This window comes from Ambystoma mexicanum, chromosome 14 (genome assembly GCF_040938575.1).
Source record: "Ambystoma mexicanum isolate Mex_15411 chromosome 14, UKY_AmexF1_1, whole genome shotgun sequence".
In the NCBI taxonomy this organism is placed as follows: domain Eukaryota; kingdom Metazoa; phylum Chordata; class Amphibia; order Caudata; family Ambystomatidae; genus Ambystoma; species Ambystoma mexicanum.
The window spans coordinates 132,714,388-132,729,869 of NC_090940.1; the positions used below are offsets into that span (position 1 = coordinate 132,714,388).

At 43.1% G+C, this 15,482-nt stretch overlaps 1 protein-coding gene across 2 annotated transcripts in view; it reads left to right on the forward strand.

Moving 5' to 3' along the window:
- Positions 1-15,482, forward strand: part of ZFYVE26 (zinc finger FYVE-type containing 26) — a 1,501,667-nt gene that overhangs the window by 684,606 nt on the left and 801,579 nt on the right. For both annotated transcript variants that reach the window (XM_069638726.1, XM_069638727.1), the window contains exon 22: positions 12,633-12,737. In XM_069638726.1, the coding sequence (XP_069494827.1) occupies positions 12,633-12,737 (105 nt within the window). The remainder of the gene's footprint in view (positions 1-12,632; positions 12,738-15,482) is intronic.

The window sequence follows — 15,482 nt, forward strand, 5'->3', positions numbered from 1 at the left end:
AGAGAGACTCTAAAGATAATGGATCTTTCCGTATCGTATTGCACAATGGCAAGAATTCTGATTCTTCAGTTCATCAGTAAGGGGTTGGTCGGTCAGATCCGGAATTATTAGCGTGCTTCATAGATCGATGTAACAAGGAAAGTGTTTCAAATGTGTGGATTTGATATGGTGGTGGGGGGCACTTGATAGCAAGAACAATGTGGTTGGCTCTTACCCGCACTGGACAAAGATGTTTAAATTGCTGGCTGGTCCTGCACAATTTTGAAAGTTGAAGATGGATGTTCAACCATGGAGGTGGATGTTCAACCGAAGGACTGTGGGTGAAAGGAACAATGTGTCATAAAAACACCATACTCCAGGTCCTTTGTGTAGCTGATGGTGACTATGAGTGACCATGGCATCGGATAACAGATGCACTGTGTGATCTGGTAGGTTAATGCGTTTGTGCATGTGTCACCCTACAACGTGCAAAATTACTCGGTTGTCTGTAATGGAAACTCTCTGCGTGTCCAAGAGTGACAGGCTAGAGAGCAGGATCTAGATAGTGAGTTTATACCGCATAATGCCAGTGGATTGCAGGCAGTGATCCGGTGGGGCCAAAACAATCGCTAGTGGAGGTGAAGTCTTCATACCTGGCATGATAGATGCTGAGTCAAAGGACCAGCCGCGTGCAAGCAAAGGTCTCCCGTGTTCCCCAAAGTAGCAACACGCGGTTGCTATTGCAATGTTTATATAGAAGCCGCTATTTTGAAAGTGTCGACTTGGCAAGCGAGGGGACGGTGGGTCTGACTGGGAGTGTTAGCCAGGGATAGCAGATGTCCAAAATAATTTTGAAACATAAGAGTGGCATTGTGATCACAAGAAAACTTGTTGTTAGGAAACGGGTTACTATGGCAACCAGCACGCTGAGCTCAAATATTGGTCTCAAGCGGCAAAGGCGCTCACATAATGAGGTGGCTGTCCCATGAAATAAAGCTGCAAAACAAGAGACATTCTGAAGATAGTGTGGCGAAACCTACACCATGGGCATAAAACTACGTGACCCTAGCAACTAGCACGCTCGGTGCTGTTGTAAAGTCTGGTGATGAGAGAAAAGGGATGTAGTGTAATACGTGAAGATGTCTTACTGTATTAATCGCCCTACACAAATACAATAGTTGATCAATAGCACTGTACACATATCTGATGGAGAAATAACAATTAGACTCTGGATACAAGGTGTAACGAAGTATACAGTGACCTTGCATGGTACACAGTTCTAGGAGTTGATTGTAACTATCCTATTGTGTTCAACTGTGCAAGTGGATAGACCCACAGGGATCCACCCCCCAGGAGGAACCTGGTTGTATATATATGGCATAATTTACTTCCATGTACAGTGAAGATACAAAATTGTTGGGATAATTCAAAATTACAGATAATATGATAATACATATCAAAGTCTGAAAACACGGATGATTCAATAAAGTTCAGGTGACCTGTTGCGTGGAAAAGGAAGGTCAACAATAAATGTCACTGTGGATTCACATTATGAGTAATTGGTGAGCTGGGGTGGGTCATATAAAATGTTTCCACTGTACAGTGATGTTTAGACCTTTCTAATGGTGTTCAACCGATGTACTCATTTGTTGTTGCAATCTTGCCAGAGTCTTGTCTGTCATCCCCTCTTGTAGTGGGGGATAACTTCTTTAGCACAAACCACTTCAGATCCTTGTTGGTGTGGTTTTTCTGGTTGTAGTGGTGAACTAGGGGTTTATCAGGAACTTTATTCTTGATGCACGATCTGTGCTCAGATATCCTGGTTTTTATGGCCCGCATGGTCTTACCAACGTAGAGTAGGCCACAGGGGCATTCGATGACATACACAACCTGCTTGGTGTTACAGTTGGTGTGATCGTTGAGAGTCCATGAGATGGCATTGTGTTTGAAAATCTTTTTGGTTTCGGTGAATTGGCACACTAAGCATTGTCCACATTGGTAGTGGCCTTTTACTGGAGGTAAATCCCATAGTGTTGAATGAGGTATAACTGGTTCGATGAAGGTATGTACCAGTGAGTCTTTCAAGTTCTGGTTTTTCGTGAATGCGAAAAGTGGTATTTTGTTGAGGGTACCTGTATTCTTTGAGGTGCCAGTGTCTTTTGATTGTATTCCGTATGAGATTACTCAATGGGCTATAGGTTGTCACGCAGACCAATCTGTCTAGGTCCTTTTTGGGTCTTTTGGTGAGGCAGATCGTCTTGTCAGTGTTGGCTGGTTGTTTATGGGCATTTGTCATTGCCTTTCTGTGATATCCTCTTTCAAGCAGTCGTTTCTTGAGGTCAAGAGCATGTTTATTGAAATTTGTAATGTTAGTACAATTCCTCCTTACCCTTAAGAATTGGCCATAGGATAAATTGTATTTGAGTCCTTCTGGGTGGTAACTCCCGAAATGTAGGAGAGTATTTCGGTCTGTAGGTTTACGGTATAATTCTGTTTTCAAGCCATAAGCTGATATGTAGATGGGTAAATCCAAGAAATCTATGCAATGGAAATCCCATTGCATTGTGAACCGTATATGTTGGTTGTATTGATTAAACCATAGTAGAAAGGAGGTCAGTTCATGTTGATTGCCATGCCATATGGGAAAAACATCATCTATATATCTTTTCCATACAACAATGTTGTTTCTGTATGGATTTTGTTGAGCAATGATGTAGTCGGTCTCGTACTTTGCCATATATAGATTAGCAATGTCGGGGGCAAAGATTGCCCCCATACTCACTCCCTTGATTTGTTTATAAAGTTGCTTATGAAAAAGTTTTCAGACATGGCTAGTCTAATACATTATGTTGACAGATCACGTAGGACCGCCTTGTTCAATTTTCTCTGTCCTGATGAAGGCCGTCTAAGTTACAGCAACACAAGTACTGCTTTGAGGCTGAAGCACAGTTGTGTAGACCTTATGCCATGTCACATCATCTCCACACATAAAGTATTGAATACACTGCGATTGCATTACTTTCCCCATGGTATCCCTCACAAGAGACCATTAAGACTGGATTTGCTATCGAAAACCTGTCCAAAAGGAGTTATTTTGGCACATGTATTTATTCATTGTTGTATGTACGTTGTATATATTTTATTGACTGTCCTATGTTCTCTCTATGTATTTGGAACATATGCTCTGATGTATTAAACCTGATTCACAGGCATTAGTTGTTGTTGCAATTTATACGTAGCTCCACTGTCAGGAGTAGTGTTTGTTTTCCCTTTAAGTGTTGTGGGTTCATAGTACCTTGCTCACTTGTACGTTATAAATGTTCACCCGCCTTGGGAAATGTCCCTGGACTGACCAGCTTCAGTTTAGGCAACTGCAGTAGGAGAGTCATTCCATGTTTTGGCTGCGAACTTGAGGGATCTTCAGCTTGTCCTGCAAGAGTCCTTCCTGTGAAATGTTGGCATCCTAGCATCGACAGGGCCCGAGATAGAGGGCCGACTTTGACCGCAACATCTGTGTGCCCTGTTGTCGCCGTGCATCAGTGACCGTCACTGAAACTGACTTTCCTGCATCTGGTCAAGTGCCCAGAGGAGGCCTGCATTGGTGTGTGCTGCATTCATTCCCAGGAACAGGTTGCACCAGCTCCTAGACCTTCTTGCACCCGCAGCTCGTAGGCTTATTTGACTCGAACGAACAGTGGGAAAACCAACCTCTGGTGGCCCTCCATAGACATGCTAACTCTGGTGAAAAGTCGGAGTACAGGGGGGTACGTTACAGCAGTACTGACCTGCACCCCTATCTCCACCATTAAAAGTTTGCTAACTCTTAAAATGTTTTACAACTGTTTGGCTTTGGCAATACTTGTTGCCGAAAGCTCTCCAAAAGCTAGGAACAGTCTTACCAGTGTACGTCTCTTTCTGACTTTTGGACCTTATCCCTAAGTTCTTCCCAGCTCCTAAAACTCTTGGAAAACTTTATGAACTTTTGGGCACAAGGCCCCTTACAAGTTAGTGTTGGACTTTCTAAGTAAGGATTGTTATTCCTGTGGATTGTCAGTGCAAAGATTAATTACTTCGCTTCCAGGTGTTGTGGGGGATGAATCGATTATTTGACACTAACTACTGTGATTGAATATATGTATTCTACTATTAGTCTTGTGTGATAATATTACCTGTTTTCTTTGGCCATAAATAAATATAATATTTTTAAAACTGATTCTCTAAGTATAATCACTTATTACTTACTGTTTCAACACTGTGTGTACCCCAAAACCATACAAACTCACTTAGCTTTGGCCACTGTACATGCTACCTTGATTGGTTTACCTAAACTCCCAGAAGTTGTCCCTTGTTCACTATATCTCAGATGGCCTTCTACACATCTGTCCACCAAGCCAGAGTGTAGAAATCCAGTCTAACACTGCCGTTCCAGGTAAAGCATTTTATATATCTGGGGAAATTCTTGCATCTATTCTTCAGTCAACCACTGGACCTCATATCCAAAAGCCGTCCCAGGAAAAGGCTGCGGTGTTGTGCGACTCAGGTGATGCCGCCAGTCTATACGTAAAACGTTGCACGCCTACGTCCACGCATCCAAACTTTTAAGAACCGGGGATGTGACCCTCGGCGGAAAAGCCCTTCGCAGGGCAAGGCTGTGGTGTTGTGTGACGCATGTGTTTGGCGGTGAAGGGGTAGTGGCACAGAGTGCAGTTGCGCGACACAGCCGTCGACCATCTGCTTTTGAAAGGTAAGAAAGGTGCAGGGAGGGGGAGCAGCCACTACTACTCTCTACTAAACTTTCTGACCTTTGCGCATACTTCACCTAACTGCCTGACATAATGTACTCTGTATATATGCAATCTTAGACTCTTCCCTCCACACAGGTAGCCGTACTTTGTGTTCTTTGTCTCATTTGTGGTTACTATTGTACTGTGATCTGTGTCCTTAGGCTCTCTCTCACTCTCTAGGCCAACCCCGAACTGTGGTTACTGTTGTACTACTGTGATCTGTGTCCTTCGGCTCTCTTCCACTCTCTTGGACCCCACTATACTGGGGGTACCATTCGTACTGTTGGGTTTACCTGGCTGCCCCTTCTGTGTGTTCCCTACTGTGTGAACCCTGTCGCCCCTCTGGCATCCTGCATCCTCTCTCTTTCGCTCCCTTCTCCTCTTACTTCCTCCTCGCACCCTCTATTGTGCTTTCCGTCTGCCCTATCTTCTCTAGCTGCTACCTTATCTCCTATCCTATCCTTCTCACTAAGTCAGGAAGGAAGAAGTTCAAGAGGGACATCCTGGTCTCCAACTCAGGCCTCCTTATCGCTGATACTCACATCTATCTTATTCTGGTGGCAGAAAAGTTCACAGCAGCCAAAGCGGGCCTACTGCATAGGTTCACAGACATTTGGGCCCGGCTTATAGAGTACGACCGGAACTTTCCACCGCAGACTCACAATCCTCTATCGGCACGACTGGCCCTACAGGACAGTGCTGAACTAGAGACAAACAACCTCAAGCCACTGGGCCAGGGGAACATATGTACCTGTGGAGGGGATGGGGAGGATGGGTGGGGGAGGGGGGAGGAGAGAGGGAGCTGGGGAGGAATCATTCAGTCATTAACAGCTATTGAGCCTTTGTCTCCACTTGTGTAACCGGATGAAAATAAACATTTTAAAAAAAGGGAAAGAAGGGGCTAGAAACTACCGACTCATTGCGCTTCTAGACAGAGTAGTCTGCGAAAAGTAGGCTTTTCCCATATTTTCAAACAGGCCTCAGACCACGCCTTTCCCCTTATGTAATCTTGTTTTGCATAAATGTGTCCGCTCAGAAGATGAAAATCTATGGTAGTCCCCCACTCTGTCATTTCTGGACTACACATCTGCGTTTGACAGAGTCATCAGGAATATCCTCTAGCAAAAACATTTGGACTGCGGTATAGACTCTGTGTTGCTGAAACTAATAATCCATTTGCAAGCTAATACAACTGTTAGGGTACATCTGAACACAGATGTTACACTAATTGACCCTATAAAACATTACCTTGCTTTAAAGCAGGGTTATGTGCCCCTTATTTTGAACCTGTAGCAGGCCTGGGCAATGTACTGCACTTGACCCATAACTTTCCAACACAACTGGGGTCCTAGAATATGTCCATTTTTGTCCTATGCAGATGATTTTGCTCTGCTGGATTTGGCCAGAGTAGGTTTACAGCTGTGTTTCTGTACAGTATTGGAGTATTCAACAACATTATACTTGGATATATATATATATCTTCTCTCTGTCCTCTCTCCTCGCTCTCTCTCTCTGTCCTCTCTCTCTCTCTCTCTCTCTATATATATATATATATATATATATATATATATATATATATATATATATATATATATATATATATATATATATATAACCAAGACAAAGGTAATGAAATTCGATTCTAAACGGTAGAAGCAAAGGGTGATTTTTCACTTGGAGAAGCACCCTTTTGAGATGATTGACTTATTCTGTTATTTAGGCTTTCATTATGATAACACTCTGAACGTCACATATGCTTCTTATTGTTCCCCCTGCCTACAGACATGAACTTCCCACTTAAATATAATGTCTTGGAATGCCAGGCCAGTCAGTCTACAAAACAGCTTGACTGTCTGGAGGGCACGTGTGGCACAGTCTACTAAATCTACCCCTAAGAGACCCTTTTCAGCTGATAGTGACAGTTAGGTCCTTCATTGGCAAGCAGGTTGAAGATCAGAAAATGTAGGCTGTAGGCCACTCTCTTCTTTTCTGCGTCTACTATTACACCTCCTCTTCCCCCTCCCTCTCTCGTATTTCCTCCTGCTTCTCGCGCTGACCCCACTTCTGCCTGTAATCTCAGTGCTATCTTCAATTCTTCTCTTTCTTTCTCTCCTCACATCGCTATTTCTTAATCCTGTCATTTCCAACTCCTCAACATGCGGAAAGCGCATTGGGCTGTAACGTTTCACACCTTTAAACTTCTCATCTCCTCTTTAAGGTTCTCTCATCTATTCTACTGGTCTAGTCTTCTTCTTGGTCTCCCCGCATACCAACTTGCCGCTCTTTGATTAATCCATCACTATTCTACCTGTGTTCTCTTCACTCTTTTTTTCCCTTATGACTCTTTTACCACGGCCCTACATTCACTTCAGTGTCTATCCTTCAAAGTGTGTCTTCTTTTCAACTTTCTCTCTATTGTTTTTAAATGTCTCCACGTTCCAACTTCTCCATATTGCTCCTTTCTAATCTTCTATTCTCCTTCTCTTCTCTTGCAGTCTCTTTGCATCTTATTTGTTCCTCGACCCCATGTGCTTCTTCTCATTCCTTCTCCCTTTTGGCACCTAAGCAATGCAATGCTCTCCCTCTCCAGTCTTTTTTTTCTCACTTTAAATCTCGCCTTAAAAAACATTCTTCCTTGACTTGATTTGTTTGCCTAACATGTCCTTACTTATTGTCTGCTGTTTTGATTGTTTGTGATGGTGTCTCCCTAACTAGTCCCCAGGGATCTATCATCCAGGTGGCGAGGACACAGCCATCACTATTGGATCCAGTTCCTGGGGTGAACCAGGTGGGAGGATCACCTAGATGGGGGGGGGGGGGGGTCCTTGGGGAGTGGCCTGGGAACACAGACGTGTGAGACATGGTATTCCCCTTCTCATAACCCCTTTCCCTATCCTACTACATAGGATACTCAACCTCTTCCCCCCCCCTTTTCTAACACGAACACCTTTACACATCACGGGAGACAACAGACTAGCAGTGCCCTTTACCTCACATGTTCCAACACAAGGGTCAGGTAAAGTCAGGCCACTGACCAGAATCACTGGCACCGGACGGCCCTTTAACTTCCCCACAGGGATAAAAGGTGGAACACTAGAGCACCCTACAAGCAAGGCAGACATCACGACACAAGAGCTAACCCAGGGCGGCAGTTGAAGAGGGGCAGAAAGGTGGCGAGAACCGAGGGGGAGACAAGGAGACAAGCGACAATGCCCTTTCCGACCTAGACCTGCGATTCCTCTGCGGAAGAAATCGTAAGACTGTGAAGAAGAGCTACCGTGTGCTACAGCAGATGTCAACGGTACACGGAGCATGCGTAAACTGATGAGTAGAAGAACGTGGCATGTTTGCTACCGGGCTACCGTCGTTGACTCCCGATACAAGGAAAGCCAAGCGGTTCATCACAACCGGTGAGTCGAGGGGAGAACCGATAAGAAACCGAACTGTGTTGAATGAAAGTTGCAACTAAGGAAAGTTCAAAGAACCGTGAATGTCGTAGGGGAAAGCGCGCTTAATGGATCCGGCCCCATATGGGTGTACGGTGAGAGACTCTGGTTGTATCCCCATTTTGTTGAAACTACCAATACCAGAAGGCTGTGCGAGGGCCGTGCGAAGTGTGTCAAAGTGGTCACACAGAGGTCTAGCAAAATCCGCTGTACAGTCGAAAGTCTTTGACCTGCAAGTAATGGAAAGCTAAGGGAAACAAATACTGCATGGGGAGAGAAAAGATTGGCAAGCGTGAACCCGATGGAGGGATGACGATAAAAAAAGGGGCGAAGCCTGATGCCTTAATGAACATTTGTGCTGACAAGAGCAAACCTGATAACGGGAGGTTCAACATGAACTGTTTAAAAAAAGACATTGAGAAACGTGAATGTAACAGAGACGATTGTTTAGAATCCTTTGGCATGTAAGCCATAGTGAACCCTGCGGAGGGAGGCTAACATTCAAGAAGGGTCTGAGCCCGGAAGAGGGAGACCCAGGGGTGAAGAGGTATCTCCCAACGTATAGACGAAAAAGGAATTATTTTGTGTATTATTTTACATGCAGCAGGCCCTCAGAGGCAAGAGACATTTCTCTGGAAAAGAGACTTAACCGCTAGAGGTCCTGGTACCTGAGAACGTAAATGTAGGCTCATGCTGACAAAAGTTTGAGTGAGTGAGTGCAGTGTTCCGGAATCCCATCTTGTCCCATGCTAAAAACGTGGGGAAGGGAGACCCCCGGCTACTACATCCTGACTTATCAATTGTGAACACTTCTTTCTTAAGAACATTATCCCACACTTTTCTGTATTTAGTTGTAAGGATTGGCAATAGATTATTTTTTTAGTATAGGCCACTAGGACTCCCTTATTTTTATTTGATGGTTGTAGCTTTAGGTTTAGATTAGGCGTTTTCCAAACCATGTGTACAGTTTAATAAACACCCTTGAACTGTGATCACTTGTGTCTGTCTATACTGTTGCCACCATGAGTTCCTTACAGATGCTATATAAATACAATACAATTCCAATAAAAATATTTAAAAAAGACTCCTCATAACTCACACAAAGTATTTAGTGACAATATGAATGAGGAACTAAATAGATTTAAAAATTAAAATTAAACTTGGCTGAATGAGATTGGTTTGAAGGTGAATTTGGCCATGGCTGCTGTTAAGGCAGTTATTGTACCATTCTCTTTTGAGGGAACTACAACCACTGACCTTAATGGGGGCTAACACACCTGACAAGAAAGGGAAGCCAACTCTCTCTTAAATGTAGGCAACATCGACAGCGCGACAAGGCTCAACTCTCAGGTAGGGGCTAGTAGGTTCACACAAAGGTACGATTAGTCCGCACACCTATCTCTAGAACATACATCACACTGATATACTGAAAAATATCTGCTTCATAAACTTACGCATAGGTCAAATAAGTATTTAAGGGATAACACATAGTATGAAAAAATAATTATTTAAAAAAACTGCACTGTGGACTCACTACCCTAGTAGGCACCCTGCAGAGATGAACTAGGGGTGGAGAACAAGCGAACCACACAACATAGCTGCCATGGGCCTGCAAAATTAAGTACAGGGTCCTAAATACACTACCATCCCTCTTATATGTAGGAAAACGTAGACCTGATGGTCAGCATCTAACACATATACGCCGAGGAGGGGAGAAAAGGGGAAGTAGACATTTCAGCCAACTGGAAAAATATTGCAAACATTCCTTAAGACTATGCAAATGCTCACCATTAATTGTGACCCTCTAGGGCTTAGTATTAAAAATAATACAAATGGACAAATGGTTATATAGGGTAGAAAACATTTCTGAACCGTAATAAAGGCTACCAAGAAGTAAAAATACATTTTAGCAATAATTACCTTAGCAAGCACTTCAGAGAAAAATATTCACAGTCACCAAAAATGAGTTGGCGTTAAAACATTTTCACCATTGGAATAATGCAGAGCATGATTTGTAAAATGATGGTAGTACTTACATTTTAGCTCTTGGTCGAGAACTCTTTGAACCACTTGTGGGTATAGGAACATTGTTCGTGGGCAGGTACCCCAAAATCACTACCCCGTAGTCACTTAATGAGAGTTCTTGGACATGGTGAAAGTTCCATAGGAAACAATGGGATAACAGCTAATGGGCCATCCGCTTTAATAGCATTAAGTCCTTTCTACCCCCAATGGTGCAGATTTCACGACAGACAACCTCAGAGAACACCAAATGAGACCCCACTGAAGAGATCCTGGGATTGAAAGATGAACGAGGAGCCCCAGAGGTAGATACAGCGGAGTAGAAGAGCTTTAAAGATTCATGTGGCCATGCATGAGAAGGGCAGCCACTTCTTTTTTCCCCTTTTGGATTCTGGGACTTATTTTTTCTTTCCCATTTCAAATTTAGAATAACTACAAATCCCAGAATTCCAAGCAAAAACTGGACTGGAATGCCTACCACAGGAAACTTTAGAGCTCTGTAAAGTCTAGGGAAAATGCAGTTGAGACTCTTCTACAAAGAATCTCGATTCTGCACCTAAGGGTATCACGAATAATCGCTCAATCCCAGGACCCAAATGTATGTTCTCACTTTGAAAGGTTTGGTGAAAAACGCTCCAGGGAAGCAAGTAAGTATAGGACTTCGTTTCCAGGTGTTGTGTTCAGGATCCAGTGCCCACAGGCTTGCACCTGACGCAGGCAACAACCCAGAAAAGGAACAAAAGACCTTCCCATGACGCTGTCGCCAACCTTCAAGCCTGAAGCAAAGAACTCGACAAGGAAGGTACATGATAGGCAGGGAAACCCATGGAGATGGCTCCCAGTGGCTCGGTACACAAAGAAGTCGGGCAGCTCAGCAGAAAGCACTCTCACGACAGGGATAACGGTTGAATACAGCTTCGGACGTCCCAAGCAGAAGATCAGAAGGGGTGTTGGTGTCTCCGGATCCCTCGAGGTCATGGCAGGGATCCACAGCCAAGTGGAAGATTTTGACACTAATTGGTGATAAAAGAACCAGAAAACAGTTCCAGCATGGAAGGCTCAACCCAGCAAATGTGGGGAGGTAGCAGGAGGCTTCCGAAAGCCAATACTGCACCTCCAGGGGCACAATAACCCAACAGTGATATGCCTAAAACGCTATACCTAGCCAGTATGGCCAGGCATGAGTTAAACATGTCAGGAATCGTCAGGAAAATCTTTCATCAGGTCGGCAGACTTGCTATTTCCATGTAGCAGAACAAAGCGACAACAGATGGGAAAAAGGGACCAGGCAGGGTCTTAAGTACAACTGCAGAAAATAGCAGTCCAAAGGCCAGCCTGCCAATCACTAGATTGGGCTGGAGGCCAGAGGGTTAGATGACTAACAAGACTAGTTGGTCAGTAGGACTGTCACTCCACCTAGACCACCCTTACAGGAAGTGAGTTATTTACCCTCCCGCAGACTACCTATGACTATTCTAATCCCTATGGCCATTCCCCTGAACTACCTGCCCCTTTTCACCCAATCCACATCCACCTGGGATCTCTATGAGCGAGCTCGATCAAACAGTAGCATCAAGCTTTGGCTAGGCCCGTTATTTCTGTGCAGTCTGCTGAGCATTAATGGATACATTGCTGCTACAAATGCCCTACTTTTGTAATAAAAATATCTTAACTGAGAGCGTCTTCAGCCGCTTGATTTATATCCGTTCCATGCTTTGACAAAGCCAACAGTTGTGGCTGATGTATAGGTGTTTGTTAGGCATTTGCAAGGCATATCTATATATGCCCAGGTCATCACACCATTTTACAGTGGTTGCCATCTCATGTCGAGGTACTACCATTATAGCAGTCTCTTTCAAATGCCTGCCTCATACCTACTCAAAAGCCAACATCGTCGGATCTGCCAATGCTTTTTCAACTTGATTTGAGTACATGTTTTTCATGAGATAATTAGCACGCCACCAGTGTTTGTGTACCTTGTCTTATGGAGTATATAAGAAGAACTGTTGCCATAGCTGTCGCAGCAGCAGATAAACCAAATCATTGACACTTTGATGTAGCATCATATTGTAGTGCAATATATATACCTCGCCTGTCTGGTCTCCCAGACACCATTAAGAAAAAAGAAAAACGTGTCGTCTCATAACCTGGCAGCTTAAGTAAATGCAGAGGACAACCAGATCAACATTTAGTACTGAAGGAAAGTTACTTATTCTGATATAGGGCACTGGTCCACAGCTTACACAACCACTATCTGTGCCTTGGACTTTTGTATCAAGAGAAAGACTCTGCAACTCTATTTACCTTGTTTTTTTGTTTTCTTTTTATGAAAAGATAAACGCTTTTTTAAATGCCTGCTTTTCCGCATGGATGTCATGAACTCTTATACTTTTTCTAATAGATATTGAGCCTACAAGGTGCACTAAAATGGGATAATTGGCAAGATCTGATGAAGGACTGCCTAGAGGATCTGCAGACAGTAATGGATGTTATCCTGGATGCAAAGGTATGAGGATGCTACATATTGAAGGCATCAGTAGTCCTTGATGTCCCAGAAATATGTCTGTTTGATTCTTAAAGGAGCCATTGCATGCATGTATAATTATGTATACATTTTAAAACACTGTACCAGCTCACTCTGCAACTCTGCTTCCAATTGAGAATCCAGCTGCGGTTCTGTTGTTAGAATGTGTTGCATTTGAATTTACAACAGCAAACCCATTCTTCGACCGTAAATTGTCATGATACAGAGTTGGAGAGATTCTTTTTATAATGTTACCAAATTGGGGAACACATTTATGCCATGAAGCATTTTACTTGTGCAAGTTTGTTGCTTTTCTGAAAGGTTTAGCTGTTTATTATTACTTCAGAGTTTGAAAAAACAAGATATTCATAATTATTTGCTCTGATTGCCTTTCCTATTCTCTTTTATTCTCTAACTCTTCCCACTGCACTTATCCCTCACCACTGCATCCTAAAATGTAGCCCTTCATCCACTATCCTGTTCCTTTTTCATGCTCTACTGTCCTTGTCCCTGGTCATGTGGCTACCTTCCCTGCATTATCTGGTCGTATATCCACATGCTCTCACCCATTGTTAAAGCCACTGGTCCTCTGCTCTGTAAATCAATGTTAAAACGTTTTGGATGCATTTCTATACCAAAAATGCATTGTTTTCCCTGTAATTTTCATTAATTAAATATTTCTTACATCGTTGTAGAAGCATCTTGACAATTCAGGCATCTTCTTTACTTTTAAACGGCTTTACTTTTTTGTTTTTTAATACTTAAATTACTATTTTGTACGAGATCTCATGTAGTCTAAAAATCTGGCCACTCTAACTGAAGTGGTACAACGAATTTGCATGCAGAAATGCCTGTAAATTAGACACTTACCAAAGAACATTCCATATTTTCTTTTGATCCGTGGGTTGATGTGAAGTCCAAAATAGTTTAACATTTTTTTCTGACTAAATTGCAAGATCTTTCGGTTTCATTTGCTTTCCTCGAGAACATGATTTCCTGTGTTGTGTTGGACTCATGTCTTCTCTTAAGAGTTCTACTGGGGGGACTTCATATTGCTGCAACTACCGCGTTCCAAAAACACACACATTTCCCAAATTATCTGCAACTGGAGTTGAAATAGTAAATGAGACCCCTGTAATATTTAGTGGGAACAACAAACGTATCTACAGACTTTTTCATTTAGTCTTCAGTTTTGAAAGCATTTTAAAACGTGTCCTAGATGGTCCCCAGGAAGCACTAGTGAGAGAGCACTTGCTGTTATGGCAATGGACTGCAAAGCTGGTGCATGTTTGAACTAAAGCAATAACACCTGCAGCAGTGTGCTGGAGCAGGCCTTAGTGCCTGGTCCTAATGCCTGGCCCTGGTGCTGTTATCTAAGCTCTGAGATAGTAAAAGCAAGTTGTTTAAAAATAAATGTTATCTGAAGAGTGTGCTCAGAACACAGAGGAGCCAGTGATAGGAAGGAACAATAGGCTCCAAATGGTGGTCTTCTTCCATTTCTATGATGGCAGGTGGCAGAGCCCAGTGAAGTGCCGTAGCAGAGGCCGGTAGTGTGGGGGGGGATTTAGGAGGAATCGAGTGGTAGAGGAGGCTACTAGTGCACTGTGACCCAGAGGAAAGTGCAAGCCACAAGATAGAACAAAAGCTTGGATCATGAGTTTGAACCTGCCTTCTTCAGCCCCTGATTGGCTAACACCTATTGTTGGCAAGCTTGAAACCCATGTTATAGGCAACAGTGCAAAACCCACCATTATTTTGCAACTAAAAAGAAGTGCATGCTCTCTCATACCATGCATACAAACATAGTACTCCTTCACTCTCTGAATTTATGTATTTAAATCTGAATGGTTTAGACTGACTCTGTGTTTATGGGATGAGTGGTTTGAACCCCCTGCTTGTCATTGGTTTCTCGCACGCTATCCCTGGTTCATCTAGTTGCAGGGATCACTGAGGAGTCTCAGGCAACTCTTAGGAGAGGAAACGTATATAATATAACATTCAGTTAGGGAAAGTCCACACGTAAAGATGTTAGACAAAACTATACTCTCTGAAAGCAAGTGGACAGTTGTGCAGATTTCAACAAAGTAAACTATTTCATAAAAAGGATTTTAATTGTTCAAGGGTCATGACCGCATGACCCTACCAGTTTGGGTGATCTGAAATGTCATCAAAATATTTTGGGTGCCACGTTCAGTTGTCAGTATCCCAGAAGGGACAGAGCAAAACCAACTGAGCAAAAATGAATACACTTGTCAATGCAGTGGTAAAAATATGCCATGTATTGGCAGAACCAGCCTGGGCATGTTTTCTTATAGTATCATTACTGCCATTGTGCACAAAGCAAACACAAGTATGTTCTTACCTGGGAATACTGACATATATTGGCATACATTGGGGCAGCTATGAGAAGCTTGCGTGAGCACAGCCAGATTGATTTTATACTTGCATATATATATTGTGGCCGGTGGCATCATGAAAAAGTGCTGGGAAATTCTCCTGTGCATGCTGTTGGTGAATTGCATCTATTGGCTTTTTAGATGACCCTACAAAACCTATTGGAAGCTGTCTGACTTTTTACCCAATTTCTTTACAGAAACGTTCCTGTATAATGCACCATTTTAACCTGTTAATATTGTCCTCTTAGCTTGGTCCTGGTTCACTTGATGCATTCGGTCGCTCTGGCATATTGGTGGGAAATTTTTAAGCCCTCCGAATCAAAAAAGATCA